Source organism: Diplodia seriata (genome assembly GCF_021436955.1).
Source record: "Diplodia seriata strain FDS-637 chromosome Unknown scaffold_7, whole genome shotgun sequence".
In the NCBI taxonomy this organism is placed as follows: domain Eukaryota; kingdom Fungi; phylum Ascomycota; class Dothideomycetes; order Botryosphaeriales; family Botryosphaeriaceae; genus Diplodia; species Diplodia seriata.
In genome coordinates, this window is record NW_027117314.1 from 2222608 (window position 1) to 2248839 (window position 26232).

At 57.3% G+C, this 26232-nt stretch overlaps 9 protein-coding genes across 9 annotated transcripts; 5 read left to right on the top strand and 4 right to left on the bottom strand.

The window, feature by feature from the left end:
• Positions 1-2882: 2882 nt before the first annotated feature.
• Positions 2883-4090, top strand: och1 (alpha-1,6-mannosyltransferase Och1; the record flags this gene model as incomplete). The annotated part of the gene is made up of 2 exons (XM_066778824.1): positions 2883-3981; positions 4044-4090. The coding sequence occupies 2 exons, from the start codon at positions 2883-2885 to the stop codon at positions 4088-4090; spliced, it is 1146 nt and encodes a 381-aa protein (XP_066631261.1).
• Positions 4091-7074: 2984 nt separating this feature from the next.
• SLS55_007406 (uncharacterized protein) lies at positions 7075-8352 on the top strand (the record flags this gene model as incomplete). Its single annotated transcript, XM_066778825.1, has 1 exon — positions 7075-8352. The coding sequence occupies one exon, from the start codon at positions 7075-7077 to the stop codon at positions 8350-8352; it is 1278 nt and encodes a 425-aa protein (XP_066631262.1).
• A 912-nt stretch (positions 8353-9264) lies between these two features.
• On the top strand, positions 9265-11600 carry SLS55_007407 (uncharacterized protein; the record flags this gene model as incomplete). The annotated part of the gene is made up of 3 exons (XM_066778826.1): positions 9265-9910; positions 9989-10696; positions 10762-11600. 3 exons carry the CDS (start codon positions 9265-9267, stop codon positions 11598-11600), a joined length of 2193 nt encoding a protein of 730 aa, XP_066631263.1.
• A 1179-nt stretch (positions 11601-12779) lies between these two features.
• SLS55_007408 (uncharacterized protein) lies at positions 12780-14007 on the top strand (the record flags this gene model as incomplete). The annotated part of the gene is made up of 4 exons (XM_066778827.1): positions 12780-12913; positions 12974-13027; positions 13112-13376; positions 13549-14007. The coding sequence occupies 4 exons, from the start codon at positions 12780-12782 to the stop codon at positions 14005-14007; spliced, it is 912 nt and encodes a 303-aa protein (XP_066631264.1).
• A 639-nt stretch (positions 14008-14646) lies between these two features.
• On the bottom strand, positions 14647-16074 carry SLS55_007409 (uncharacterized protein; the record flags this gene model as incomplete). Its single annotated transcript, XM_066778828.1, has 4 exons — positions 14647-14672; positions 14836-14952; positions 15008-15182; positions 15238-16074. 4 exons carry the CDS (start codon positions 16072-16074, stop codon positions 14647-14649), a joined length of 1155 nt encoding a protein of 384 aa, XP_066631265.1.
• Positions 16075-17615: 1541 nt separating this feature from the next.
• On the bottom strand, positions 17616-19076 carry SLS55_007410 (uncharacterized protein; the record flags this gene model as incomplete). Its single annotated transcript, XM_066778829.1, has 3 exons — positions 17616-17988; positions 18048-18936; positions 19010-19076. 3 exons carry the CDS (start codon positions 19074-19076, stop codon positions 17616-17618), a joined length of 1329 nt encoding a protein of 442 aa, XP_066631266.1.
• Positions 19077-19661: 585 nt separating this feature from the next.
• Positions 19662-20923, bottom strand: SLS55_007411 (uncharacterized protein; the record flags this gene model as incomplete). The annotated part of the gene is made up of 6 exons (XM_066778830.1): positions 19662-19751; positions 19807-20300; positions 20350-20466; positions 20518-20632; positions 20687-20785; positions 20840-20923. 6 exons carry the CDS (start codon positions 20921-20923, stop codon positions 19662-19664), a joined length of 999 nt encoding a protein of 332 aa, XP_066631267.1.
• Positions 20924-21967: 1044 nt separating this feature from the next.
• Positions 21968-22941, bottom strand: SLS55_007412 (uncharacterized protein; the record flags this gene model as incomplete). Its single annotated transcript, XM_066778831.1, is given in 5 exon segments — positions 21968-22059; positions 22078-22311; positions 22365-22546; positions 22596-22823; positions 22883-22941. The coding sequence occupies 5 exon segments, from the start codon at positions 22939-22941 to the stop codon at positions 21968-21970; spliced, it is 795 nt and encodes a 264-aa protein (XP_066631268.1).
• Positions 22942-23197: 256 nt separating this feature from the next.
• On the top strand, positions 23198-26051 carry SLS55_007413 (uncharacterized protein; the record flags this gene model as incomplete). Its single annotated transcript, XM_066778832.1, has 6 exons — positions 23198-23334; positions 23585-24537; positions 24619-24758; positions 24807-25018; positions 25078-25111; positions 25365-26051. The coding sequence occupies 6 exons, from the start codon at positions 23198-23200 to the stop codon at positions 26049-26051; spliced, it is 2163 nt and encodes a 720-aa protein (XP_066631269.1).
• Positions 26052-26232: the final 181 nt, after the last annotated feature.

Consider the following 26232-nt stretch of genomic DNA (forward strand, 5'->3'; position numbering starts at 1 on the left):
GGAGACTTTTGGATCTTCTTAACCGGGAAATGTTCCTAGTGTCTGACAAGTGAATCGCGAAACGACGAATGAACGAATTGTCCAGTGTGGAGCACGGAGCCGATCGAGAAAAGTCGCGGTACAGATTTTGACGCTCCAATTACATGCGTGCTTTGCGTGTAGGGATCTTGTTGGCAACCCCTCCCGGTGGTCGTCGCAAATCGTGGTGGATCGGATTGTCGAAGTCCGGAGCACGGCATCAACTTCTCCAGTCACGTCATCCGTAGCCCCAAGGGCCCGCAGCGGGGTAGGGCTCGCCGCCTGAATCATGAGCGCGAGAGCCAGCTGTGACTTTATAAGTGCTGGAGTCATGGTCAAAGAACAGCTCCTATGCCCTGGCGCTGTGGAGGTATTGGCTATGTTAAGCTCGAGTCTGTCTGTAAGTCGCTCGGTTCCGGGGCTGGTTCTGTCGCACCGTCCGGCCGCAATCATGGTGTCAATGTCTGAAGCCTATTATAGCATCTTGCCGCCGTCTAGGATTTATTCATGCTTTATTGGCTAAGATTGCATGGGGTCTGGAGCGAGATTAGCAAAGGGCGTAACTTTCAAGAGACTCGAGACGTCGGTGCGTCGAAGCGGGGGAGAAAGCTGGGAAAAGGAAAACAAAAGCACATGTGAGTATACGGAAAAGACTAGTAAGAAGCAACATCCTTTGTATGCGTAGACCATATAAACGCGAAACGGGATTGGACATAGTGAAGACTCGGCAAGTTCACCTGTGAGCCGATCAGTTGCATCACCAGCGTACAGTATGAGAGACCAACTCCATGGTGATCCAGTCTTGTGTGTTGAGCACCGCTAGTACGCCAAAGCACACCAGCGACTCTCTTCCGTCATGGTTACCTCCCAGATTGCCGCTGCAGTTCCCTACGCGTGGCCTTTCGACGCGTCCTTCTCGCGGGAAACGACCGCATTCGTCATTATAGATATGCAGAACGACTTCTGCACCGAAGGTGGCTACATCACCCACCAGGGCCACGATATCTCGGGGGCGCGAGCAATCATCCCAGCAATCCAAGCGGTGTTGCGTGCCTTTCGAACGGCCGGATGGCAAGTGTACCACACACGAGAAGGTAGCGCTCTCCTTGGCCTTTTCGATGCTAATAACAGTACTAACGAAATGGTCCGCAAGGTCATCGTGCCGACTTGTCAACGCTTTCTCCTCGAGAGGGTTTCCGGTCTCGCAACAATCCCTCGGGTCAAGGCATCGGCGCGCCTAGCCCCCTCGGAGGACGACTTCTTATTCGGGGAGGCAAGGGACACGACATCATTCCTGAACTCTATCCAGTCGAGGGCGAGCCGATAGTCGACAAGCCGGGCAAAGGAGCGTTCGCAAACACCGACTTCGAGCTCTTGTTGCGCAACCGAGGGATCCGGAATCTCGTGATCGCAGGCGTCACGACCGACGTGTGTGTGAGCACCACGGTCCGCGAGGCAAGTGACAGAGGATTCGATTGCGCAGTGCTCAAGGATGCATGCGCCAGCGTGGATGTGGCACTGCACGAGGCGACGTTAAGCAGCATTGCCGGCGAAGGAGGCATCTTCGGGACCGTGCTAACGGTGGAAAACGTGCTCGAGGCTCTGGGCCAGGCCGCCGTTCGCTAGGGGCTGCGTATGCACGGCTGCGCCTTAGCCGGGTCCTGGTGAGACAAAGATAGCAAAATTGCATGTCTCCGTCGGACGGTATGATGCAACAACAACGGAGCTGTTGGTGCTGGAGCGTGCAGCGGCCGCTTATACGCGGAGTGTTTGGCATCTAAGCTTTCACAAGCTCTCTAGTGGGCGATCGTCCCTCCTGTCTCCGGTGAGCACAGGCAGTCGTAAAGGGCTCCACACATGGTGCCATGTCGCGGACAGAGTGCCGCTGATGATGTCCCGGCGCGCGGGCTCAGGACAGGCACGGCCGGCCAGTTGATGACGGGGCCCAGAAGCGGGCGCCGGATAGCAAGGGCGGCTAGGTCTGAGAGATGGACGATAGGAGCAGCGTGTGCCGTGCGTGCAGAAGGCGTGCATGTGGCCAGTATAGGAGCAGGCCGGCTCTCAGCGGAGTCGTAAGCTGCAGGCTAGCCAGACGCCTAAAAACGGACGCGGTTGAGACGCCGCGCAGCCTGCTCCGCTCCACGATGCGCGGCGCTCTGGCCAGGGCGGAGCGTGTCGCGACCCCGCGAGGGCGGTGCATGAAGACGGCAGGTACGGCGGGTGTATAACGCGTGTTGGTTCCTTGCCTGTGTTTGCAGGCGCGGCCAGGGTGCCAGGGCACAGGGTGCCAGGGGAGGGGCGCGGCCAGCCGGGGCGGCCGTGACAACAAGCCACGCAAACGCGTGGCCCCCGGCGCCGGATCGCGCGCATCGGCGAGAGCATAAAACCCTCGGCGGCCAACGGCGCGCAGGTGCAGGAACCTCGCTCGTGTTCGATTACCACAGGGCCGTCGGCAAGGACGTTGGCAGTCTGAGCAGTAGTGAATCTGTAACACTAGGCCCGAAGCGAGGGGTTCGAGAAGGAAGCTCACCACAATTTAGAGCACCAATCAGCCGCCCGCGCTGCCTGCACCGCCGCCGAGCCCGCCCTCAGCTGAGCTGAAACAACCCAAAATCCGCTTGGCAGGGCCGTGTTCGCTTCCTCGACGGCCGCCTGCTATAACAGATCTTCGAGCTCCGACTCGTGGCTTCCACCCTGCCCTATCTGTCTCCCCACGCTCAATCTCCGCCTCGGTCTCTGGGCTCCACTCAGGCCGACAGGCCTCCAACCACGCCGGCTTTCTTAAAATTGACCGCCAGCCGCCAGTTCACCCTTTCCAGATCCGCAAGCTCCAGTCTGCGCTCCGGCGGCCCCCGTCGCCCACCATGCTCACCTATCGCCGGGCCATCGTAATCGCCGCCGCCCTGCTCACCTTCTTCGTCCTATTGCGATCATCGCACACCACCGGCCCGTCGGCCAAGCTTGTGGTGCCCGAATCCAAGCCCGCCTCCAACGCTGCCCCCCAGCCCGATGCGATCGACGCTCAAGCCCAGGCCGGCCAATCCTCCGAGCGCAAGACAGAGAAGACTGCACCGCAGGCGGTAGCAAAGAAGGAGCGCCCGCAGATAGCTCTCGAGGATCTGCACACCAAGCCGTTGCGCCAGCAGCTCGAGTACCAGTTCCCCTACGACCCCCAGGGCAAATTCCCCGCGTACATTTGGCAGACATGGAAGTACACGCCCGCGTCCGGCGAGTTCGACGAGATCTTCCGCGAGCCCGAAGCCAGCTGGACCATCCACCACCCTACCTTCGTCCACGAGGTCATCACCGATTCGGTCGCCGTGCATCTGATGCGCCACCTGTACGCCTCCATTCCTGAGGTCTTGGAGGCCTACCACTCGCTTCCGCTGCCCGTGCTCAAGGCCGACTTCTTCCGCTACCTCATCCTGCTAGCCAGGGGAGGCATATACTCAGACATTGACACTGCGGCGCTGAAGCCTGCCACCGAATGGGTGCCCTCTGACGTTCCACGCGACGCGTACGGCCTGGTCATTGGTATTGAGGCGGATCCCGACAGGGAGGACTGGCACGATTGGTACTCGCGACGCATCCAATTCTGCCAATGGACCATCCAGTCGAAGCCGGGCCACCCTGTGCTGCGCGAGATTGTCGCAAACATCACCGAGGAGACTCTGAAGCGCAAGCGCGAGGGCACCCTTGTCGCTGACGTCAAGGGAATCGTCGAGTACACTGGGCCGGCGCTGTGGACGGACATCATCTTCGATTTCTTCAACGACCCGCAATACTTCGACATGAGCACAAGCACGAAGAACATTAGCTGGGAAGATTTCACCGGAATCACTGCCGCGAAGAAGGTGGGCGATGTCATAGTGCTGCCGATCACCAGTTTCAGCCCTGGCGTCCGCCAAATGGGTGCTGGGGAGGACGACGATCCGATGGCCTTCGTCAAGCACAACTTTGAAGGTTAGTCCCAGTTACACGACTGCTAGGTGCTGTCGCACAGGCATTTACTGATCATTTTCCAGGGACGTGGAAGCCCGATAGCGAGCGTCACATAGGCGAGATCTACTAGTCGCCGTCGCACTGCTCACGACCGACACGAATTTTCTTCAACAAAAAGCCGTCAGCCCTAATATTCTTGTAACTACCCGGGCGTGGAGCGCGATCGGTCCTGTCGCTGCGTGTCAGACTCTCGAAGTTGTTGCCATTGGACAAGCCCCACAGCAGCTCAAAGCCGTCGTCTAACGGGCTGTGGATTGCATCAGAGCTGACGCCCATCCCCAACGGCCGGACAGTATCAGACGCGCCTCCCTTCTCCTCCCCCTAGGATCTATTAAATCGTATTCTTTGGATAATGTGAATATCGCTTCTCAACCGTATGACACGGAGCGGATTCTTTTGGTCCTCTCCAGGCATCAGCAAAAGTTTCGGCGAGGCGGAGTTCGGGACTAAGTTGTGCCAATTTCTCTTCGTTTTTGGTCCGATTCTAGAATACATGGGCTCAAGTGCTGAGTCTTGTGGCGGCCATATCTTGCGTTTCCGGCTGGAAACTCATTTTTTGTTCAATACACTTGTACGTTAAGTGCTGATCTTTGTACCAAATTTTCTTCAGAGGCGGAATCGAGGACACATATACATGCTCAGGGAAAAAGCGGAATCGTCATTGTTGAACCTTCACAAGCTCTAAAGCTACTTGGTGACCATCGCACGTTGGTTGACGTTGTTGATACTACTCTGCTGCGTCCTCAGAGCTCAAGCAAAGTACTAAGAGTAAGTGATCGTTCATTCAATTCAAGGAGATGACAGTATACTAGGCAAGAAAAGCGCCGCCTTGTGTTTTGTTTCTCAATGCCCAACCCATGACTATGCAGAGAAAGAAACGAAATCAAACACAACAGTCTATGAGCCCGCCCAATCCTCATCTAATCCACAAATCAAACGCCTCGAACCCAACAGTACGAAAGTTGCATGCGAGATGTTTCTCCTCATGTGTATCCTCCTTCCCGGGTATCTAACTTCCATTTTGGGTTTCCTCTCTCATTACTCGACTTATATGCTTCGCCGCGGTCTTCTTCTTCTTCTTCTCCCTCTCCCATTCTGAAGGTGGGTGGAGGGTGGGGGAAGGAAGGGGCCCGCCGTTCAACTACGCTTCCCGGACGGCGACCGCACCGCGCCCCACATGACGCCCCAGAAGGCGAACAGCGAGTCGCCCATGGTGGGCCGCTTCTCGCGATGCTTCTCGTCCTCGTCGAGCCGGACGGACCGGCGCGATCGATGCGAGCGCTGGGAGCGTTGCGAGCGCTGCGAGCGGTACGAGTCCCCGCGGACCGGTCCCGCCGGCGGGGCCGTCCACGGCGCGAGGCTGGTGTTGGCGTTGTTGCCGCCGGCGCCGGCGTCTTGGTAGTAGCGCGAGAGCTGTTGCTGGTTGTTGACGGGTGGGGGCGCGGTGTACGCTTGGGGCGGGGGCACGAAATGCTGGGTGCCGTGGCCGGCGCGGTAGGGGTCGTTGCTGGCCATGGTGGCTGGTTGGTTGGTTGTGGTTTGGTAGGATGCTTCAGTGTTTGATGGATGTAGGAGAGTGTCGGATGGAAGAGGAGGCTAATTCCGGATTTTTAAACTCTCTCTCTTTGTCCTCGACGCCCTTGCTTTTTCGCCGTGCGGGATTAAAGTCTGCCTTGTGAGGGGGCAATCAGGCGGGGAGAAAGGATGCAGAGGTTATGTAGTGTAAGCGAAGCCAAGGCAGGATCGCCGGATCGCAGGCTAGAGATGGGAGTGAAACTTAGGGTGACGAGAGTACAAGGACAGAGGCAGTTGCATGCGTATGCGCATTGGCACCAGAGCGGTGCGGGAGGAGCACATTTAAACAGCAGGAGAACAGATCATCGGGCATGCTGCAAGTCAGCTGCTCGGTGTTGTCGGCGGGTCACTAGACTTTTTGCTTCTTCGTGATGGAAAAGCTTTCATACGCTTTTCAAGTATCGTCGAGTACCGACGAATGGCATGGCATCTGAAGAGACTCCGGTGACCCTGTGCCAAGAAGGGGCCACAATTCCCGGAATATATGACGTTTAGGGTGAGTCAGGCCTCTGCGGTGTGGAGGCGACAGCGGAGAGGTGGACACGCCTTGGACCGTGAGACGTGCATCCGTTGCGGAGTGCAGCAAGGCTGAGGTCGGGGCGGAGTGCGCGGGTACAATGGAGACAGCTGCAGGCATGCCGCGGGTATAGATACTCAGGCTGCTGTTTGCTTCTTCGGCATGCGTGCCTGGCGTGCCGCGAACGCTTCACTGCATCTGCAACCACCATCACCGGCTGCAGCCAGGCAGACATGGACGATCGGCTGGGCAGCATTTGCCGCGCTTGCGCAGGTAGCGCCTCGGCCTTGCGCCCGGCGGCCCATTTTGGTAAAAGGGGACCCTGGTCCAAGAAAGCGCTGACGGCAGCCTGCAGAGAGCAGCAGCAGATCCGGCTGCGTGCAGAGGATCGCGGCGCGGCCAGAGGCGAGGGTACCGGCGGGTACTTTGTTGGCCCCCACCCAGGGGATTTCATAAAGCGCAGACGACTGCGCCTCCGAACAATATCATGTGGTGTGCAGAGCGTGAGGGGCAGCCCAACTTGCAGAGGCGGCCACGCGACTTTTGAGTGGCTGTGACCAACTCAGCCTCGCGCCCTCGTCAGCCACCGCGCACTGTCGTCATCCGTCCTCGCCGCGCTCTCTCTTAACCCTCCTCCATCCGGCATTCCGGCACATTGCCAACCGCTGCCAATTGCTCCTTTCCTCTGCCGTTCCCTGCATACAGCTAGTGAATCACCACTCATGTCGTACTACCAGCAACCGCCACCCGGCGGACACCCTCCACCATTCCAGCAGCCCTGTAAGTCTCATTGCGCCCCAACAGCTCCCAAGGCTGAGCACTTGGCGCTGACGTCGCTCCTTCCTCGTCACTTTGTACATAAAGACTCCCCTCAGCCGGGCTACAACCAGCCCCCACCAAGCCAGTCTTACTCGCCTTATCCTCAACAAGGCTATAATCGACCACCACCGCCGCCACCCTCAATGTCGCATCACCAGTACCCTCCCCAGGGCGGTTACCCGCCCCAAGGCTACCCTCCTCCCCAGCAGTACGGCGCCCCCGGCTACCCGCCGCCGCAGCAGCAGTACGGTGCTCCTCAGGGCTATCCGCCACCGCAACAGCAGTTTAGCCCTCCTCCCGGCCAGTATCCGCCTCAGCAGCATGGTTACGGCGCGCCGCCGCCCGGGCAGTATGGCGCTCCCCCGCCAGGACCTCCTCCCGGGCAGTATGGCGCGCCGCCTCCGGGTCAATATGGTGCGCCGCCTGTGCAGGCCTACGGCGGCGGCCCGCCCGCGCCTCCTTCACTAGGATACTCCAGCCAAATGCCTTTCGTCGACACAAGTATGGAAGCTGAAGCCCTCCGAAAAGCAATGAAGGGCTTCGGTACCGACGAAAAGGCAGTAATCCGCGTGCTCTCCAAGCTGGATCCTGTGCAAATGTTTTCGGTCCGCAACACATATAACCAGCGCTTTATGAGGGACCTACTGCGCGATTTGGAAAAGGAGACGAGCGGCGACTTTAGAGAGGCGCTCCTGGCTTGTGCTCGCGGCCCTCTCCAGCAGGATGCCCACACTCTGTTCCACGCCATGAGGGGTGTGGGAACCAAGGAGTCGGATTTGAACGATGTGCTCTGCGGCCGTACCAATGCCGACGTCCACGCCATCAGGGCAGAATACAGGAAGATGTTTAACAAGGACCTAGAGGCCGACCTCAGAGGAGACCTATCCGCAGGCACGGAAACGCTATTCGTGATGCTTGCCGCCGGCACCAGGCACGAGGAGTCGACGCCGATCATCCCTCAGAACATCGAGCAGGCCACCACGGAGCTGCAGAATGCAATGGGAACCGGGCCGGTCGGCTTGAACAAGAATGCCGTTCACGCTTGCCAGGTCCTTTCGCAGCGGTCGGACGGCGAGCTCCGTGCCATTGCGGACACGTACCAGCGTCGCTACCACCAGTCGCTCACCAAGGCTATCGACTCCAAGTTCTCGGGCCACATGAAAGATGCGCTGCATCTTACCCTCACGCGTGCACTCAACAAGCCGATGGCGGAGGCTGAGCTTCTCGAGGATTCCATGTCGGGCGTTGGTACTCATGATAGGCATCTTATCGACCGTGTCGTGAGAGTCCACTGGGATCGCGGCTTCAAGGAGGCCGTCAAGCAGGCTTACAGGGCGAAGTATGGAAAGGATCTCAGGAAGAGAATCGAAGGCGAGACGAGGGGCGACTACGAGAGGATGCTCGTTGCTATGATCGAGTAAGCAGGCTTTTGTTACGGCGTTCATTGGCCACAATTTCCTTTGGTTGCTTTCTTGATATTATACCCCCTATGCAGACGATGGGAATTAGGACACGACTCCAGTGACCGTGAAGGACGGGTGGGTATGCTTTAGTGTTGTAATGAATTCTTCAGACTCGAGTCAGCTACCTGCTTTTGCTATAACAATGCCATATCATCGAGTCATACAAGGCCTATTAGCTTATTGGTGAACCGCAAGTGCAGCGTAGAACGGGCAATTGAAGTGTTAATATGGAACGTTTATAGACGGGGAAAGTGCCCAAAAAGAGGCTCGGCCACCCAGCATGGCGTAATTCTAGCGGTCTGGCTCGACTGAAAAGGAACAGCATCCAGTCGCCGGGTGGGGTGAAGTAGAAGTTAAGACGGCAATGGCCCATGCGGACGAGCTGTCATTTGAGGATCTGCGCGTTTGATCGGCGACTAAATTCGGCTAGCGTCCCGCAATTCTCAACCTGTTGGCCCAGCAGATTGCAGCAGCCAGCCAGGAGACGATTCCGACCGCTCCTGTTCAGTCGGCAGGAGATGTTTATCGGCTCAAAGGGGAGCGCGCTAGGCGCCGTGGCGTTGCTGACGGATTGCGCAGGGTGCTGACGAGCGGCGGCTGGCGGGGCGCTGGACGGGGATTGGGGATGGCTGCGCGCAGACGCATCGGAAATGGGCCGCGCGGAGGCCGAGCGATGGGCGCGAGGGAGTGCGAAGCAAGTAAAAACAAGGCGCTAAAGTGACGTAGAGGGCAGCCAGTGCCACACGTGGCGCCCGAGCGCCGCATCTGGCGGTCCAGGCGGGCTAAGTTATGTAGTCCTTTCCGGGGTCGCAGCGATCTGATTATTTACCTCTCGCCTCTCCATCGTCTCCTTCGATCGCGGAGGTAGACATGGACTCCTCCTCGCCCAACCGTCGCAATGGCTCGCCCCTGCGCCGCGCTCGTCGCGCCTCTGCCAGCTCTGCCGACGGCGCCGTCGCCACCTCCCCTGCGCGCGCTGCCCAACAGACCAGCCGGCTCTATCCCGTAACATCGCGCCCGAACCTGCAACCCCGCGAGTCGGCCATCCGCCTTCGACGCCTGCCATCGGGCCAGGTCGGCCGGCTGGAGACCATCCCCAGCCTTCGTCAACAGAACCAGCAGCAGCAAGAGGAGCAGCATGAGCAGCTGGAGCAGGACATGCGGCGCCAGGCGCTGGAGAACGAATGGCAGGCCAACCGCCGACGCTCGAGCTCCGAGCCGCACCGGCCGACCTTCGACGTCGGAGAGCTCACCCGCGCCCGCACCGGGATCAACAACATGCCCTCGGTGCCCGAGCTGCCGCAGAACAACAATACGGACGCCACAGCCTTCGAGCCCACCCAGCCAGCACGCCCGGGCTTGGCAAACGGGTCGGGTCGTTTCCGGCGGGCCAGCGTCGCCGCGCTCAACGGCCTTGGCCTGCATCGCAACGCAGACGGTGCACAACAGCCGCCCCACCAAGCCCTGCCCGAGAACCTGTACGATTCCAGGATCGTCGATCTGCTCGATGTTATTGGTATGTCGCTGCCGCCACGGACCACCACGCGATAAACGGGGCCCACGGCTTTCGGATGCTGACTCTCCCGTTTGATAGATCCCGAGGTTTCGGCGTTGTCCTCCTTGACCAACATCCAGAACTCCCTCTTCGTCCCCCAGCTGGGTAGGTTTGTGAACAGGCGGCCTACCTATGACTTGTCTCGTCTTCCGGCGTACCCCGCCGCGGCGTCGAGGCCTCAGACGTCGTCGAGGGAGAAGCAAGGCGAGTTCGAGGCCACTGCTGCTGGCGGCCCCCCCGTCAGACCACTGCAGCACATGCCAACGATGCCCGAACTGCGACCGGTCGGCAGTGCAGAACGACCAAGGACCAGTGCGGACCGACCCGGAACTCCGAGTGAACGTGCCTTTAGCATCACCTCCGCCTTGAGTGAGTCACGTTATGCGGTGCTGCCCCACGGGATCACGCTCGATGGCTGGACCGAAGAGGACAAAGCTGAGCTGAACGACTACGTGCGGCACATGCTTCACTCGCGCCGCTCCAGGTTCAAGCGCAGCTTGAAAGGCTTCGGCAAGTATGTCAGCAAGCCTTTGGGATTCCTGGTGACTCTATACGCCACGCTCATCACTCTCTTCGGTTTGGCCTGGGTGCTTTTCCTGATTGGATGGATCTATGTTGGTGACCGCCAGCACTACATCATCAACATCATCGACAATGTGCTGGTTGCCCTCTTCGCCATCGTGGGAGATGGCCTCGCCCCGTTCCGTGCCGTGGATACCTATCACATGATCTTCATAGCACATTATCGTACGTCACCCCTTAGCTCAAACTGACTGCTTGTATCTTTCGATGATGTACTCACACGTCCACAGACCGAAAGACCTGGAAGCTGCGGAAGGAGAAAGCCTTACCGAAACTTCAGGACAAGAACGACCTGCCCAACGAGCCGGTGCCGCCGGATACTGATGTCGAGGCTTCGAGACATGAACAGGAAGAGCTCAGCGTGCTCAACCCCAAGCAGCAGGCTACTTTGGTGCACCACCAGGAGAAGTTCGCCAAGTCTCATACTTTCTACAAGCCTCACGAGACGGACACGCACTTCGCGTTTCCCCTCCGACTCCTCATCGTTATCGTTACTCTTCTGGACTGCCATTCCTGTCTTCAAATTGCTCTTGGGGCCTGCACATGGGGTATTGACTACCATGTTCGCCCTGGAGCGCTAACCGCCGTCATTCTGTGTTGTTCGATTACTGTCAACATTACAGCTGGTATCCTGATTTCCGTCGGCGACCGAAGGACGCGCAAGAAGGACGTCATTGAAAGGATGTCCCGGCAAGAGCTCACGGAGGAGGCCATCCACAAGATGCAGAGACGGCAAGAGAAGCACGACGAGAGGTTGCGGCGACTGGAAGAAACAGGCGAGGAGACGGATTTGGAGGACAACAAGGAGAAAAAGGGCCGCATGAGTTTGGACCTCTTCGGCAGCAAACGCAGTGAGGACCGCCCGCGCAGGAGCTTCGACGTGCTCCGGAAGACCGAGGATAACTCGCGCCGGAGTCTTGATGTGTCGAGGAAATCGGAGGACAGGCCTCGTCGGAGTCTCAACATCATCCGGAAGACCGACGAGCCGCCGCCTCGGATTAGCGAGGCCGATTCGAGACCAGACCTGGGCGATGTCGACGTGACCACTGCCGCTGAGGACCATCGGTAGAAGCACCGGGGGAAAGATTCAAGAATCTCGTGTCAACGCGGCTCTTGGGTATCGTATTCTTCGTTGATTTGTGGAAACCTTTGTCTCTGGTCAATTAGACCGCGGTACATGACTGTCCAAGACCGGACATTAAAAATTGGTCTAGGGATGATGACGGCAGTGGATTCGAACAGCATCCAGAGAAAACAAGCGTATGACGGCGACTGCACCTCCACGTTGCGAGAGTGCCATATTTTCAAAACTTCTTTAGGATTACGACGGGATACTTTTAATTTCTAGTTCGATGAGATGGTTGGCTTACGGGTGGGCGTTGACACGATTGTTTGATGGAATACCCTTCTGGTTGCATCAGTAGTGGCTATCTCTGCCACCAACAAGGCTTTGATCAAACGAAAAAAGCTGATATAATGAGTACTAAACATGTTTGGAACCCCCTCGAAACGGTTGCTTGTTCATGTGCGTTTGTGGAGTTCCAGTGGGGATTGAGTCGGAAGTGAGTTGGGTCTCCAGACCATGGCGATATCAAGCTGTCGAACAATTAATGGCTCCCCGCACTTTCAGTCAAATCCGCAGCTACTTTAGTCACTTAAGCTAAGGACATCAGCTACTGGCGTCCGGCTAAAGCAGTAAGGGTTTACCCCGGATTCTTTCGACTAGCCTAAATCATTGACAGAGCAGAAATGTCGTCGGCACGGGATCCGGCACGCACCGAAAGCGGGCAAGGTTGACCTTTTGGCTAAATGCAGCGACGTGCCGAGCCGTTCGTTCTGCTGGGTGCTCACGGACACACATGCCCATGACTCTCCGCTTTCATCAGGTGGCTGCGCTTGGCTATGCGGCCCGAGTGCGGCGGTGTTTTAAGCTTTCGTTTCAGCACGACTCGAGCATGTTTTCCCTTCTCTGCGTTACGGCCCGCCTGCCGGCATCCGCTCGTCCATATGATGCGGCCTTCGGTACGCTTTACGGGCAGGGAGGAAAGTATTAACGTGGCCGACTAATTGCAAGCAGAGACAGCCAAGCCCTTGGAAGCCATTCCTCGGATTTGTATAAAGTCTCGAGTCAGGGAGCATTTTGGATCTGCTTCTGTCCATCCATTCCTCCTTACCGGGTTTCTTCTCGCTTTGCCATTCTTCCTTGTACACGTTTTCTTGGCAACACAGTCTATCCCCATCACTGGCCATGGCGATGTTCAGCTTCCTTTCGGTACTGGCCGTCACATTGCTGTCGACGTCGATCAATGCCATGGCGTTGGAGAAGCGCGCCACGCTACAGCAAGTCCAAGACTATGGTGACAACCCAGCCGGCGTGCCCATGTACGTGAATCAGTCTCCATTTGGTTCTCTACGAACAATCCGGCTAACCATAACACACAGGTACGTCTACGTCCCCGCCAAGCTTGCTGTCAATCCCGGCATCGTCGTTGCCATGTAAGTCTTTTTACCCAGACCGCCGACCCCCTGGTCTCCCGAAGACAAACACGTGTAGAAACTGACACGATAAACGACGGACAGCCACTACTGCACCGGCAACGCGCAAGCCTACTACAACGGCTCGCCCTACGCCACGCTCGCGGAGCGCTACGGCTTCGTCGTCATCTACCCGAGCAGTCCCCACGACGGCTCGTGCTGGGATGTGAGCTCGCAGGCGACGCTGACGCACAACGGCGGCGGCGACAGCAACTCCATCGCCAACATGGTCACCTACGCCATCGACAATTGGGGTGCCGACGCCAGCAAGGTGTTTGTGACAGGGTCGAGCTCGGGCGCCATGATGACGGTGAGTCCCTTTCATCTCCTTATTTCGCCACCTTTACCTGTTGGTGTCCTTCATCAACCAGTTTCCTATATCCGGGAACCCACCACCACCGCAATTGTCCAAGCGGTTTTTGAGAAAGAAAAAAAAAAGGAAGCACCATGCTAACAAGCCCGCTCCCTTCCACGAACAACAGAACGTCCTCGCCGCAACCTACCCCACCCTCTTCGCGGCCGCGACCGTCTACTCGGGCGTGCCGGCGGGCTGCTTCGCGTCGTCGACGGGCGCCGTCGACGCGTGGAACAGCACGTGCGCCAACGGCGAGTCGACGGCGTCGCCCGAGCAGTGGGCCGACGTCGCGCGCGCCATGTACCTCCCGACGTACGCGGCGCCGCGGCCGCGCATGCAGGTCTACCACGGCTCCGCCGACGCGACGCTCAAGCCCCAGAACTACGCCGAGACGATGAAGCAGTGGTCCGCCGTGTGGGGCTACGACTACGACGCCCCCGAGCAGCAGCTCGAGAACACGCCCGCACAGGGCTACTTCAAGACCGTCTGGGGAGAGGGCGTGCAGGGCGTGTTTGCGAATGGCGTCGGGCACACGGTGCCGATTAGGGGGGATGATGATATGGTGTTTTTTGGGTATGCGACGTGAGGTCGATTGGACGGGGGCGGAGGGTGGAGGGTGGAGGGGAGGGGGTTGTTTCTTTTGGCCCTGTCGTGCTGGTACCGCTCAGACCTGTGTTGTCTGGAAAGCGGGGTTGGTTGGTACCTCGTGAAATGGCCAACGTGTGTGTCGTGGAGGGACGTTGGCGGTCGAACGGGATTTCTGAATACAATGAGCCGTAAACACCAGTGCTGGTGGTCACTGTCATGCACTGATCAATGGTGAGGGGGCAGGCAAGATCAAACTACTGGCGTAAAGCACTGGCACCTCGAGCGTGAGACGGTAGTTATGGCAGCTGAGAAAGTACATTGAACTTCTGCGAGGACTATCGATCATCTTGGTGGCACGTCTTCTTCCCCACTTCGCCTTTCCGCGACATAAGTCTGAACAGCTATCGTGTTATGGATTCTCCACTCGTTAAGTCGTCTGTCGTAAACCGACATAGGTGGGATCTCTTCGAGCTGACCTTCCCCAATATCGAAAGCTTGAAGCACGCTTGGAATAAGCCATAGGGTTAATTCTTCACTGCCGGTCTGAAAATCCGCACACGGCCCCTCCTATGTAACGGATCAATGATCGACTTTCGGTAGTTTACATGCAAGGCTGAATTGGTAAGTGCTCATAGTGCTAGTAGACGAAAGCCACGTAGCTGTCTATCAAAGCTTTTCTGCGGTCGCAATTGGTGACACTGGTCCATTCGTAAATTTGAGGGCAGTGAAAAATGTTTGCACAGCCTGCAGATCTGATGGAGAGAAAGTCGCCGCAACGTCTACTTCGGTCAGCCAGGACTTGAAAAGACTGAATGGGGTCTCATACATTGATCTGGGCGCACAATGACAAGCGCACCCTGAGCGGGATCGATGCCGAAGTGCTTGTAGGCATGGCCGTGAGTATGCGTGTAATCCTCATCGTCCACGAATACTTTATGGAGATCTGCATCCAACACATGTTAAAAATCTTCCCACAACATCAAATATATCTTGCCTACCTCGCATCTTCCATTTCCCAGTGACTGGCTGAAAGTAGTCAGGGATCTGTTCCTGCTCCATTCCATGACGGCGTCCTGATAGAACGACGATTGGCTCAATCAAGCTATCGATATCAGCACCTTTGGGCGTGAGCTTGGCCACCAGCCCATGTGGTCCTCCGAGGAAGTCTGCGAGCTATGGGATCATATCAGTGCCGATGTCGAACTACCATGATGAAGCAAATGAATACCTTTTGCAGCCTCGAGACAGTGGTTTGACCTTCCGTACTACCAGCAAATACCACAAGTCTCCATCGTCCATCTGCGATTAAGGCTCTGGCCAGTTGCATAGGCCTTGCATCACAGAACCTCACGACCTGCGCGCTTGGGAAGCGCATGCCCACAGTAACGTTCTTGGCCAAGTGTTCTGCGCTGCCCTTGCTGTCAATGATGGTGGAATCGTCGTATCGTGCCGTCAATCCCGCCATGTAACGCCCGGCCTTGATGAATTGCTCGCTGACATATTCCGGTTTGGGCGCGTTGTCACCCGTCTTGAACAGCCGTGCAAAGCTCGTGTCGAAAGCAATGAGATCGGCCGCGACCTTCTGGCGCTCAGAGACGTAAGTGTCGATGATGGAGTGATGGACCTGTCCAGTCAATGCTGATCCCAGCTTCCAGCCAATGTTGTAACCGTCTTGCAACGAGACATTCATCCCTTGACCGGCCTTTGGGGAGTGCGTGTGGCACGCATCTCCGGTCAGGAACACACGGCCAGACTGCGAGAAGCGGTCTGCCAACCGTTGCCCAATGGCGTAGGCAGACCACCATGCCGTCTCGGCGAACTCCATGCTGTAAGGCTTGAACACGCGGCGGGCGGCCTCGTGCAGGTCAGCGAGCTTGACGTCCTTCGCCGCAACCCCTTGTGGGATCTCGATGTAGAAGCGTACGAGGGACCCGCCTTCTCGCGGAATGATGATCAAGCTACCAGCGTCGGAACGGATGATGGCCTTCTTGCGGATATCCGGAAAGTCCGTCTGCGGATAGACGTCCATGACCCCCCAGATGGTGTCGCTGCTGTCTCCGACCATCTGGATACCCAACGACTTGCGCACCACGCTATGCGCCCCATCGCACGCCTCCGCACTCCAAGTCAGCTCATCCCCACCAAGCCGAGGATTGTCCAGACAGGAAGAAGCACTCACCAACACATACTTCGCCCGAAACTCCTCCGTCACCCCATCCCTCTCCGCCCACACCCTCACCGCATACGCCTCTGGATCCGCCCCCGCCGCCTCCCCATCCACCTCGACCCCCTTCACCTCCCAACCATACGCAATCTCGGGGCCGCCGGCCTCCCCCACCGCCCCGATCAGCAACCTGTTCACGCGCGCCTGATTCAAAATCACATGCGGCAGATGCGACAGCCCGGCCGGGGCATCCGGCGTGACCCTCGTCCGCTCGATCCCTCCTTCTCCCTCCTTCGGCGCCCAGAACGTCACCTCCAGCACGTGGTACGCCTCCTTGAGCAGCTCCTCCGCGATCCCGAAGCTCTCGAAGACCTCGACGGTGCGGCACTGCACGCCGTCGGCCTGCCCTGTCTGCAGCGGGCCCCGCCGCCGCTCCAGCAGCGTGAACGGCACCTTGTAGCGCGCGAGCCAGGTGGCGGCCGAGAGCCCGGCGGAGCCGGCGCCGCAGATGAGGACGGGGGTGTGTTGCACCATATTGGATTATTTGGGGAGGGGAGGTTTTTTTTTTTTTTCTTGTTTCCCTTTTTGGAGATTGGTTGGTTGGTTGGGGCGGGAGGTTCGGATTGTGGTGTTGCGGGAATGTGGGGTTTTCAATGGGGGAAAGTGCGGGGAAGGTGGAGGGGTGTGGCGGAGAAATAGAAGAGATGGGAGGATGACAGCGAACGCCTTGATATATATTTTCTTGTAAAGATTCGAGGGAGTTGTGGAGTAGTAGTCTGCAACTCCCGATGTGTGCAGCCGCTGCATGGTCGGGGTAGTAGTCGTCAGCCGTTAGCGTCCCGTTCACCCTAGCGTCGAGCCGAGGCCGAAGCGTTGCTTCATCGGGACTTGCATATGGGAAAGAGACTGGGGTGCTTGAAGGAAACTGGCGGAAGGGGCAGGGAATTGGCGGAAACGGGGGAATATGATGGGGCACTTATTGCCCTATTTCAGTTTGATAAGCTTTGGCGAGTAGACCCAGAGATCCCGACTCTCTATCCCGACTCTCTGGGCATCAATCATGTACACTTCGGGAACCGGAGGTGTTATGACTTCCTGCTTTCATATCCTTGCCGCTTGTCATTTTGCATGAACCATACTGCTAGCAGTTCAGTCACCTGCTCGCATGAACAATTCACATCTTGAGACTCGAAATGATTAGCACTGAATTCGGCGTATCTCAAGCGCGGTGACGAAGACCATGCGTTTTCAGCACAGTCAATTGTGTTTCAGACGCTTTATAGAACTCCATACGAAGAGAAGCCGTTAAAAATTGCTTTTCACAGCCGTAACGGGTGGGGCATCTAAACTTTTCAATGTCAATATTATAAAAGACTTGGCCGCCACATCCACATTTTGTAGGAACGAGCGGCACCAGGACATGAAAATAGCCCAATGGCCCTCTATGCCCTCTGGACCCTCTTCCTCTGGCTCCTGCGGAGATCCTTCTCCCTCTCCTTCTCGAGGTATTTCCTCTGCTCATCGGCGCTCAGGTTCTTGAGCTTCCTGTCGCGCTCAGCCCTCTTGGCCTTGTCGGCCTCCAGCTTCCTTTCCTCCGCCTTGCCCTCCTCGTCGGCCTTCTTGATCTTGCGAATCTCATCCTCACGCGTCTGCTTGACGCGGCGCAGGGCCTCGGGCCGGAAGTGGGCGACGTTGACGAGCTGGTCGGGCATGCGCAGGAAGTGCTGGAACAGAGGCTGAACGTGGGAGTAATCGTCGTTGGACGGCAGGGAGAAAGACAGAGAGACGCGCTTGCGAGAAACGGTGTCGTCAAGCCTGTCGCGACGCGATTAGTAAAACAGGCCTCAAAACAGGAACTGCTGGTCTTCGCTTACTTCTTCGGTTGGTCCATTGGCTGGTCGGACACGACAATGGCCTCAAGCGCGTCACCAGATTCCTCGATGGCCTTCACAAGTGCCGGGGTCAAGAGAGCCTCGGTGATCTCAGCGCTCTCGCTCATGACAGTGTACGATATGGGAAGCTTGGGGTGATCCTTGGTGGACGTGAGGGAAAGATCGTAACGGTCGTCCCTCAGAGTCTTCATCAGGTTCTTGTGGACAACAGCCCACACGAAGCCATCGAAAGTCGAGTTCGAAACCTTGCCAGCGTTGGGGATGAGCTGGCTCTCCCTGCCGTCAAAGGCGTAGATGGTGGCCTCAACGCGCTCAACGGGGGCAGGCATAGTCTCAAAGAACAGGCCGAGGATTTGCTCGCCGTAGCGGATCAGGGGGTTGTAGCGCTTCAGCAGCGACAGCTTGATGTCAATGAAAGCTGCGTTCTGGCGGCCGGTAGCGTAGACCGAGTACTCATTGGCCGAGACCTCCTTCAGCGCCTCGTTCTCACTTCCAAGCTCCTCGGCGCTGAGCTTCGCGAGACCGCTGGCCTGGACATCGTCGACGGTCGGGGCCTTGCGGCCAGAGTAGCCGACGCTGGCGAATTCCTGGCGCAGGAGGGGCGAGTGGGCCTTGACGAAGGCTTGGGCCTTGCGCCTGTTCGCCTTGGTGCCCCAGACATGCAGAAGGACAATGACTATGATCACTGGCAGGATGAAGGCCTCCTGGTAGAAATCGGCGAGGGTGGTGCGCTCCCAGACGCGGTACCACTTGGTGTAGGGCACGGTGGCGGCGCCGGTCGCGAAGGCGTCCTGAGCAGCGTCACCGATCACGCTAGAGGGCGAAATAGAAGCCGGGCTGGGGTCGGGAGCGCCCGCGAAGTCGGCGAAGTCTGGGGTCTGGGGGTTAGCCTTCAATGGCTGACGAGAGAGTATAGCGAGCTGCGCTGCTGCAAGCTGACGTACCGGCATCGCCAGCGGCGGCCGAGGGCGAGGCCTTGGAGCCGAGGATGTTGTTGAGGAAATTGGCCATGGTCGCTGCGACCTCTGGAGCCACCAGTCGATGGCTTGAGCTTGCGTTGGCGGTCGGGAAGGGAAGGTCGGGGATGGAGGAACGGCGTGAGGCGGCGGTCGAACAACCTGGAAGGTCGTCTGTGTCGCCGGCCCAGCTGCGGCAAAGCAAACTTGGCGTGGGGCCGAGGCGTCTGTGCGGCCACGACTATCTATCTTCTACCCTATCACCGACCACGCTCCACAAGCCCTCTCGCTTCCTTGGCCCAGACCGCCCGGCGTCCCTTTGCCATTTAAAAGCCAACGAAGCCGCTTGTCTCAACACGAATTGCGCCGATAGCCTAAGGATCATGATTGCTGCCATCCATCCGCCGAAGGCAGCAGATTCGGGTTTGAGGCCTGAAGCCACCTGGCGCTTCCGGATATCCACCTAAGCTTCGATTCTAGTATGAGAAACGGCCCCGATCGGCGCACAACACTACCATGGCTCACTTAGACCCCAATGGCATCCTCCCCTCTCAGTTCCGACCTGCTTATGATGGTACGTTTGTCAAGGCGAAATGTCGGATTACATATATTTGTTGTCTAAATCTTGCTCTAGAGGGAATCACTTGCGTTGTTCGGGGACTTGGGTCTTCAAGGTACCCTGCTGCACGCCTAACCTCAGGTTCTCCAGCACCAGAAGCTCCATATCGCGCTATTGATGGAGTGGTCAGTGAAAGTGCTTGTTCAGGCGGCAATTGCGAACATACCTGAGTCTCGAAGGTTGCGGTTCCGATGTGAGGCAACAGCACAACATTCTCATTCTTCAACAGTCCAGGGTGAATCTTCGGCTCCTCTTCGAACACATCCAGGCCAGCACTCCACACTTTTCCAGAGTCCAGAGCATCGACCAGCGCCGCCTCATCCATGACGGGTCCTCTGGCCGTGTTCACGATGACAACACCATCCTTCATCTTGGCGAACTCCTTGGGGCCAATGATGTGTCTTGTCGCGGCGCTCAGGCCAAGGTTCAAGCTGATAACGTCCGAGGTGTTGAGAAGTTCGTCGAAAGAAACGTACTTGGCGTTGCCGGCGGCGGCCTCGGTGCTCTCCGGGAGACGCGAGCGGTTGTGGTATTGGATCTTCATGCCAAACGCTGCAGCACGCACTGCAACAGCTCGTCCGATGCCGCCCATTCCAAGGATGCCCAAAGTTTTCTGGCGCGGGTCATGGCCAAGGCCGAATCCAGAGCCTCTCCACTGGTCTGCGTGTTGTCAGCATCCTGAAGATACCAGTCCTGCGGGTGTTCTTACTCTGGCGCACGGCGGTGAAGGGAATGGTGATTCGGCGAAGAGCACCAAGGAGGAGGAAGAGAGCTACGTCTGCTGTTGCGTCGTCGACGGCTTGCGGCGTGTTGGCAACAGAAATGCCTGGACCACGAATCAGCAATGGTTATCCTTCATTGTCGATGGGGGGCATACCCTTTGCAGTGCATGCGGCGATATCAATGTTGTCGTATCCAGCGCCATTGTGGCAAACATATTTCAGGCTGCTTGGTAGTGCCTGGACCAGCTCTGAGTTGAAAGGGCCGGTGAACTATACAGCTATCAGCGCCGATTCCCAAGATCGCTTGTGTTGTACTCGGCGTACCTTGGTGGAGTCGTTGCTGCGGTAAATGGCGACGACATTGTCGTACTTGCCGCCCTTTAGATTGGAAAGGAAGTCCTCGCGCGTGCCAGTCGGGAATTCCTGTTTAGTGACTTGTTAGCAGCTGGGTGCCGAGCTGTCACATGCTGGGCCTACCAGGAGCTCTATGAACGAGGAGCAATCCTGCCACTCCTTGCGAGCGTGGGTGATGTCGCCAATGAGAAGGGCTTGTTGAGGCATTTTGGGTAAGAGAAGAGCAATTGCAAGCAGGAAAAGTACGGGCGGCGCGTTGCGAGTCGGAAAAGGCGGACTATTTATTCGAGCGGAATGTCTTGCGGGACGAGCCCCGCGATGCCTACTTGGCAAGGGCGCGTCAATCGGGAAAGCATTCGCGGGGTCAGGGACCAACACGTCATTGGCCGAGACCAAATGCCGCTCGGCCGCTTCCGCGGACAAACTCCCCCCAGACTTTCCTCCCACACGGCCCCAATCAATCAGCCCCAGCGTCCCCGGAGCCTTGCGACATCCGGCTATATCTGAATCCTGAGCCATGAAGCGAATCACTCGGCCCGCAGACGGCACCAGGTCACGCGAACTCGGTCCACATCTCCCTTTTCGTCCTGCGCCGCAACTTGCTCGAAGTGGATGCCGTGACGCACGGAAATCTCACGTGGGGGTGAAGAGGACGAGGTCTGGAAGTGTTGAAGATGGTCGGCATTTGAACAGCACTCTAAGCCCTGGGGAATCCCCGCGCCGCCAAGCTCCAGGCTTAGATGTCTCGTCGGCACTTCCTCCAGGTCGTGATACCGGATCCCGGAAACACCAAAAGCTTGATTGTGCTTCCACACAGCAAAATCGCGATGGAACACCGCCCTTTCTCAGCTATGTGGACATGTATTTGGAGTTGACCTACAATCCGTGGGAATCTTCAAGAAATGGATACGTAGACGGTAGCAGAAATCTCGGCCGTGGCGACTCTTTCACCACTTCGTCGAAGCATTGCCTTGATCTTCAATCCGAGAAAATCAACAATGTGCGCTTGCCCGAGGTTTACAATCATCAGTCTGATTCTGAGGCAGACCTGCCACTACGCCTTCACAATCGAGACCCAACCATGCCCACACGTACTGTACCCAAAAATGAGAGATAGTGTACAAGTCCGGCTGAACGTGGTATTCTACAACATTTGGTTTCATGCCGCGAGATCGCAATAGCTCAACTGGGTATCATTCATTTACTGCGAATCGCTTGTATCTGATGTTGCTCCTCTTCCGGGTACTCGCCCTACTTGTGCATGAGTCCACCAGCAACTACCACGCTCTGCCCGGTACAGTAAGGAGTCTTCACAAACATCTCGACTGCGTTTGCCACCTCGTCTACGGCCGGTCAGCGACTCTCCAGCTCGAACCGTTGGATAACACCCTTACCTGGTTTCCCAAGCCTTCCCACCGGAATGGTGTCGACAACACCGGGGACGGTGTCCGTGGAAGGGAACATGCCAGTATCACCAATCATTGCCGGTGCTACGTCGTTGACGGTAATGCCATGCTCAGCGAGCCTCGTGCTCAAGTTCTTCATCATGCCAAGCTGACCACCTTTGCTTGCAGCGTAATGCGCACCGTTAACTCCTTTGATGGCTGTCAGTAGTAATTTCTGTCAAGTCGAGTGCGTGACGACATACCAGCGCCATAGGCGGCAATGCTCGAAATGAAGACAATTCGCCCCCATTTCTGATCTCTCATGCCCTCAGCAACGCCCTTACACAGCAGAAAAGAGGCTTTGAGGTTCGTAGCAATCGTCAGATCAAACTCATCGACCGGGATGTCCCAGATCTGGGGATAACGCTTTCCTCTCCCAGCATTGCTGTACAATGTCAGTGATAACATCAGTACCTGACACGCATGCTGCTTACCTGACGAGGATGGAAATGGGTTTTCCATGGGCCTTGGCGGCCTCCTCACATAATGCGAGCGTCTGCTCGGTGTCGGAGAGGTCGGCCTGATGAGTAGTGATTTTCACAGAAGGAAATTCCTTCTGGAGCTGGGCAACTAGCTCGTCAATGGCCGCCTTGCTCGATGAGTATGTGAGGGCCAGATCGATTCCGTACGGGGCCAGTTTGCGAGCGCAAGCCCCGCCTATCCTGTAGGCCTGTTATTACACCAGGAAACATAATGCAAGCGAATCTACACCGCAACATACCCTCCAGAGGCTCCAGTGATGAGAGCCACGCGGCCCTTCAAGTCATTCTCGGCAGACATGGTTGCTCAGTCTGTACGTGTTGGGATTGCTCGTTCGACTGGCAAATGAGCCGGGGTCAGTACAGACTTTATGAGAAATGTGACGCAGGCTTGAGTTTCGTACGTGACGGAGCTAACTGCACGGCAAGCTACCTAGCGTCTCTCGCCGGGCGGGGTATCGGTGCGCACGGACGGGGCTCCTTCGGCAATTGAGCAGCGCTCGTCGTCGGCATCTGCATCTCACGTTTCCCTCTCCGCGAACTCGGTCTCCACCATCATGCAAGCACCACCGCCGCCGCCGCCTCCGCCGGAGCCCTCATCTCCCGCGAGGACCGCCGACAGTAGCGACGCTAAGTCTAAGCGCACTACCATTGCTTGCCTGACCTGCAGGAAGCGAAAGAGCCGCTGCCACCTGTGAGTCCCACCGTGCAACAACCCGTCGGCCCAATCGCGAGCGAGTCGCAAAAGCCGACAGGCGTCGCCAGTATCACCACTGCACGCCTTTCTTGAATGCCGAAGCCCAGACTCTCGCTCGGGAACGAGGGGGCGCCCGGACTTCGTTGCACTCGCTGCTCGGCCCTCAGGCCAACTCCCATACACCGGCCGCCGCTCATACCCCGCGTCCCGCGCTGTCTTATTTCCGGTAGACTAACACTGCGAGCAGTGAGTATGAGAACGACAAACCGAAGCTCCCGTGCGAGCGGTGCAAAGCTCAGAACCTTGAATGTGTCCTTGGAGGCTCCAACCGCGGTGGCCGGCGAGTAAGAAGGAAAACGCTTACTGACAGCATCGGCGCCACACGCAACCTCACAAGCGCCTTCTCTGTTCCTGGCGATAATGTAGCCTTCCACGGCCTCGGAAACATGGGCACTACCACCACACCACCGCTGGCTCAGCGGTTGAACTTCCCGAGCCTCGAGCCAAATCCTCCTCGACCGACTCAAGAAGAAACGTCGGCCCAAGGCACCGGCACGACTCCTATGGAGTTTGACAACCTTCAGAATCCCTCAGATGCTCTGGGAATCCTGGCTCGCGTGGCCGAGGAAGACACGCCCGCTGCTGTGCAGGATCGACAGAGCTTTGCGCGGCCAGTCGACCCGGGCTTGCGGGCATCACCATATCGGCTGCTCGCTGATGGCAAGCTCTCAGTGAACCAGATCGTCCAGCTCATCCAGCGCTACCGTAATCTATACCATCCATACTACCCTCTTGCGCCCCCGCATGTATTCGACCTGGCTCGGCTCCACGAGATAGCCCATAAGGAGCCACATCTGCTGACGGCTATTCTCGTCATCGCATCGAAAGACCTTGTGGAGGAAACACACATGTACGAAATCTGCGCGGACCACATGAAGAGCATGATCTCGGATCTCGCTGCTGGTGGCCCTGGCGATGTTGATGCAGTGGAAGGGTTGCTGTTGCTCGCCGAGTGGGCCCCTTTCACGCAGAGAGCCCAGTCCGGGAAAGTTGGCAAGGGTGAAGAGGACCGTGAAGCCTGGAATTCCAGCGGACTAGCCCTCAGGCTGGCCTACTTCATCGGCTTGGAGAAGTATTCCTTCAAGGTAACGGATGACGGCAAAGACCCACAGTTTAGTCGCAAGCTTTTGGTCTGGACGGGTATGTTCTATTCCCACCCACAAGTCGGATTATGATGTGTTTGCACAACGAGGCTGATTGCCCTTGAAGCCTGCTACATAGCAGATCGAACCATTTCCATCAGGATCGGCAAGGCATTCTGGTCGCGAGGACCTGGTCCGCTAACCAGTCTTCGCCGCGAACACTACCCCTCTCTGTTACCGCAAACCCCGAACGACGAGGACTACGCATCCATATTCCAAGTAGGCAGTCCGTCTTGAGACGGAATTAACCTGCTAATCCAAACACAGGCAACACTCGAGCTGACCTCCCTTTTCAGCAATGTGCATGACGTTCTATATTCCAATGTTGGCACCTCGTTCCGCTCCCACCTGAGCGGATCTTACATCAAATTCATTGATGACTTCCGCGCAGCCAGCTACAGCTGGAATGCAGTCTGGGGCACGTTGACGTGCTCGCCAAATTTGAAAGCCATGCTTCTGATGTCTTACAACTACCTGCGGTAGGCCACCATACCAAACTCATGGCACTCCAAGAGCTGACGGTTGGCGTGCGGTCCAGACTCTACGTGAACGCATTTGCATTCCAGGCGACGGTGCGCAGAGTACAAAGCACACTGGCGGAAGAGCGAACTTCTGCGACAAGCCCGATGATCCCCCAATCGCCGTCCCGGCTGTTTTATGTAAGTACGACTAGGGTCCGGCACATTCTACTTAGGTGGATAGTGAAATTCTATATCCGGATACATTTTTACAGTTACTAAATTTGCATCTCCATCTGGATGGTTGTTTCGACTACCCGCGCAGGAAGAGTAAACCAGGCACAGTACGCTAATTCGTCGGCTTTAGAACAACGTCGGGGCTGTCGGAGATGCACGCTTTATATACGAAGGCCTCGATGCAGCAAAGGCAATCTTGACGACTTGCAACAACTTCATCGACCCAGAAAAGGCCCTCCGGTTCATGCCTCTCCGCTTCTTCCTGTACCTGGTGTACTCGGGAGTCTTCCTATTCCGAGCGAAGATTGTCGGCGTGATCGAAGGCGAGGAAGAGCGAGGAATCAGGCGCATGATCGACGAGACGATTGACCGACTACAACGCTCGGCAGTGGGGATGCAGCACCTCGGAAGCCGCTACTCGCAACTGCTCAAGCTGCTTTGGGAGAAGGCCGACAACCACAAGCCACCTGCCCGCGGTAGCAGAGGCAATCACGTCGGAGGACACCGCAACAGCCACTTTGGCGATGCCGCCACGGCAGGGGGGTTGGCGCATGCCACGCCTGCGGCATCGTCACAGGCCGGCAGCGGTACCAGCATGGGCGAGAGCCCAATGGCAAACGCAAACAACGCAAATGTCGAGGGCATCGGCGACTTCACCTGGACCGACTTGAACACCATCGGAGAGTTCGCGGTCAGCCAGGGCCAGTTGACGGGGATGGACGTGTTCGGCGGGTTTCTGCCGATGGAAGTGGGTAATGTGTGGGATATGGGCCCATTTGATGGTGGCGGGGAGATGGGCACGGGGATGGCATTCTAAGGACATCACAACAGGTTACGGAAACTTGGACCATCCGAGCCCCGCAAATGGACACTTGACCATTCTTGCGGGAATACATAGCTGAATAGCATGGAGTGCGGGGATATGACAATCAATGAGTGGAGATGAGCTGGCATGCGGGGGAGATGCGGAGTTGTCTTGTCTCGTGCCATGGCGGTGG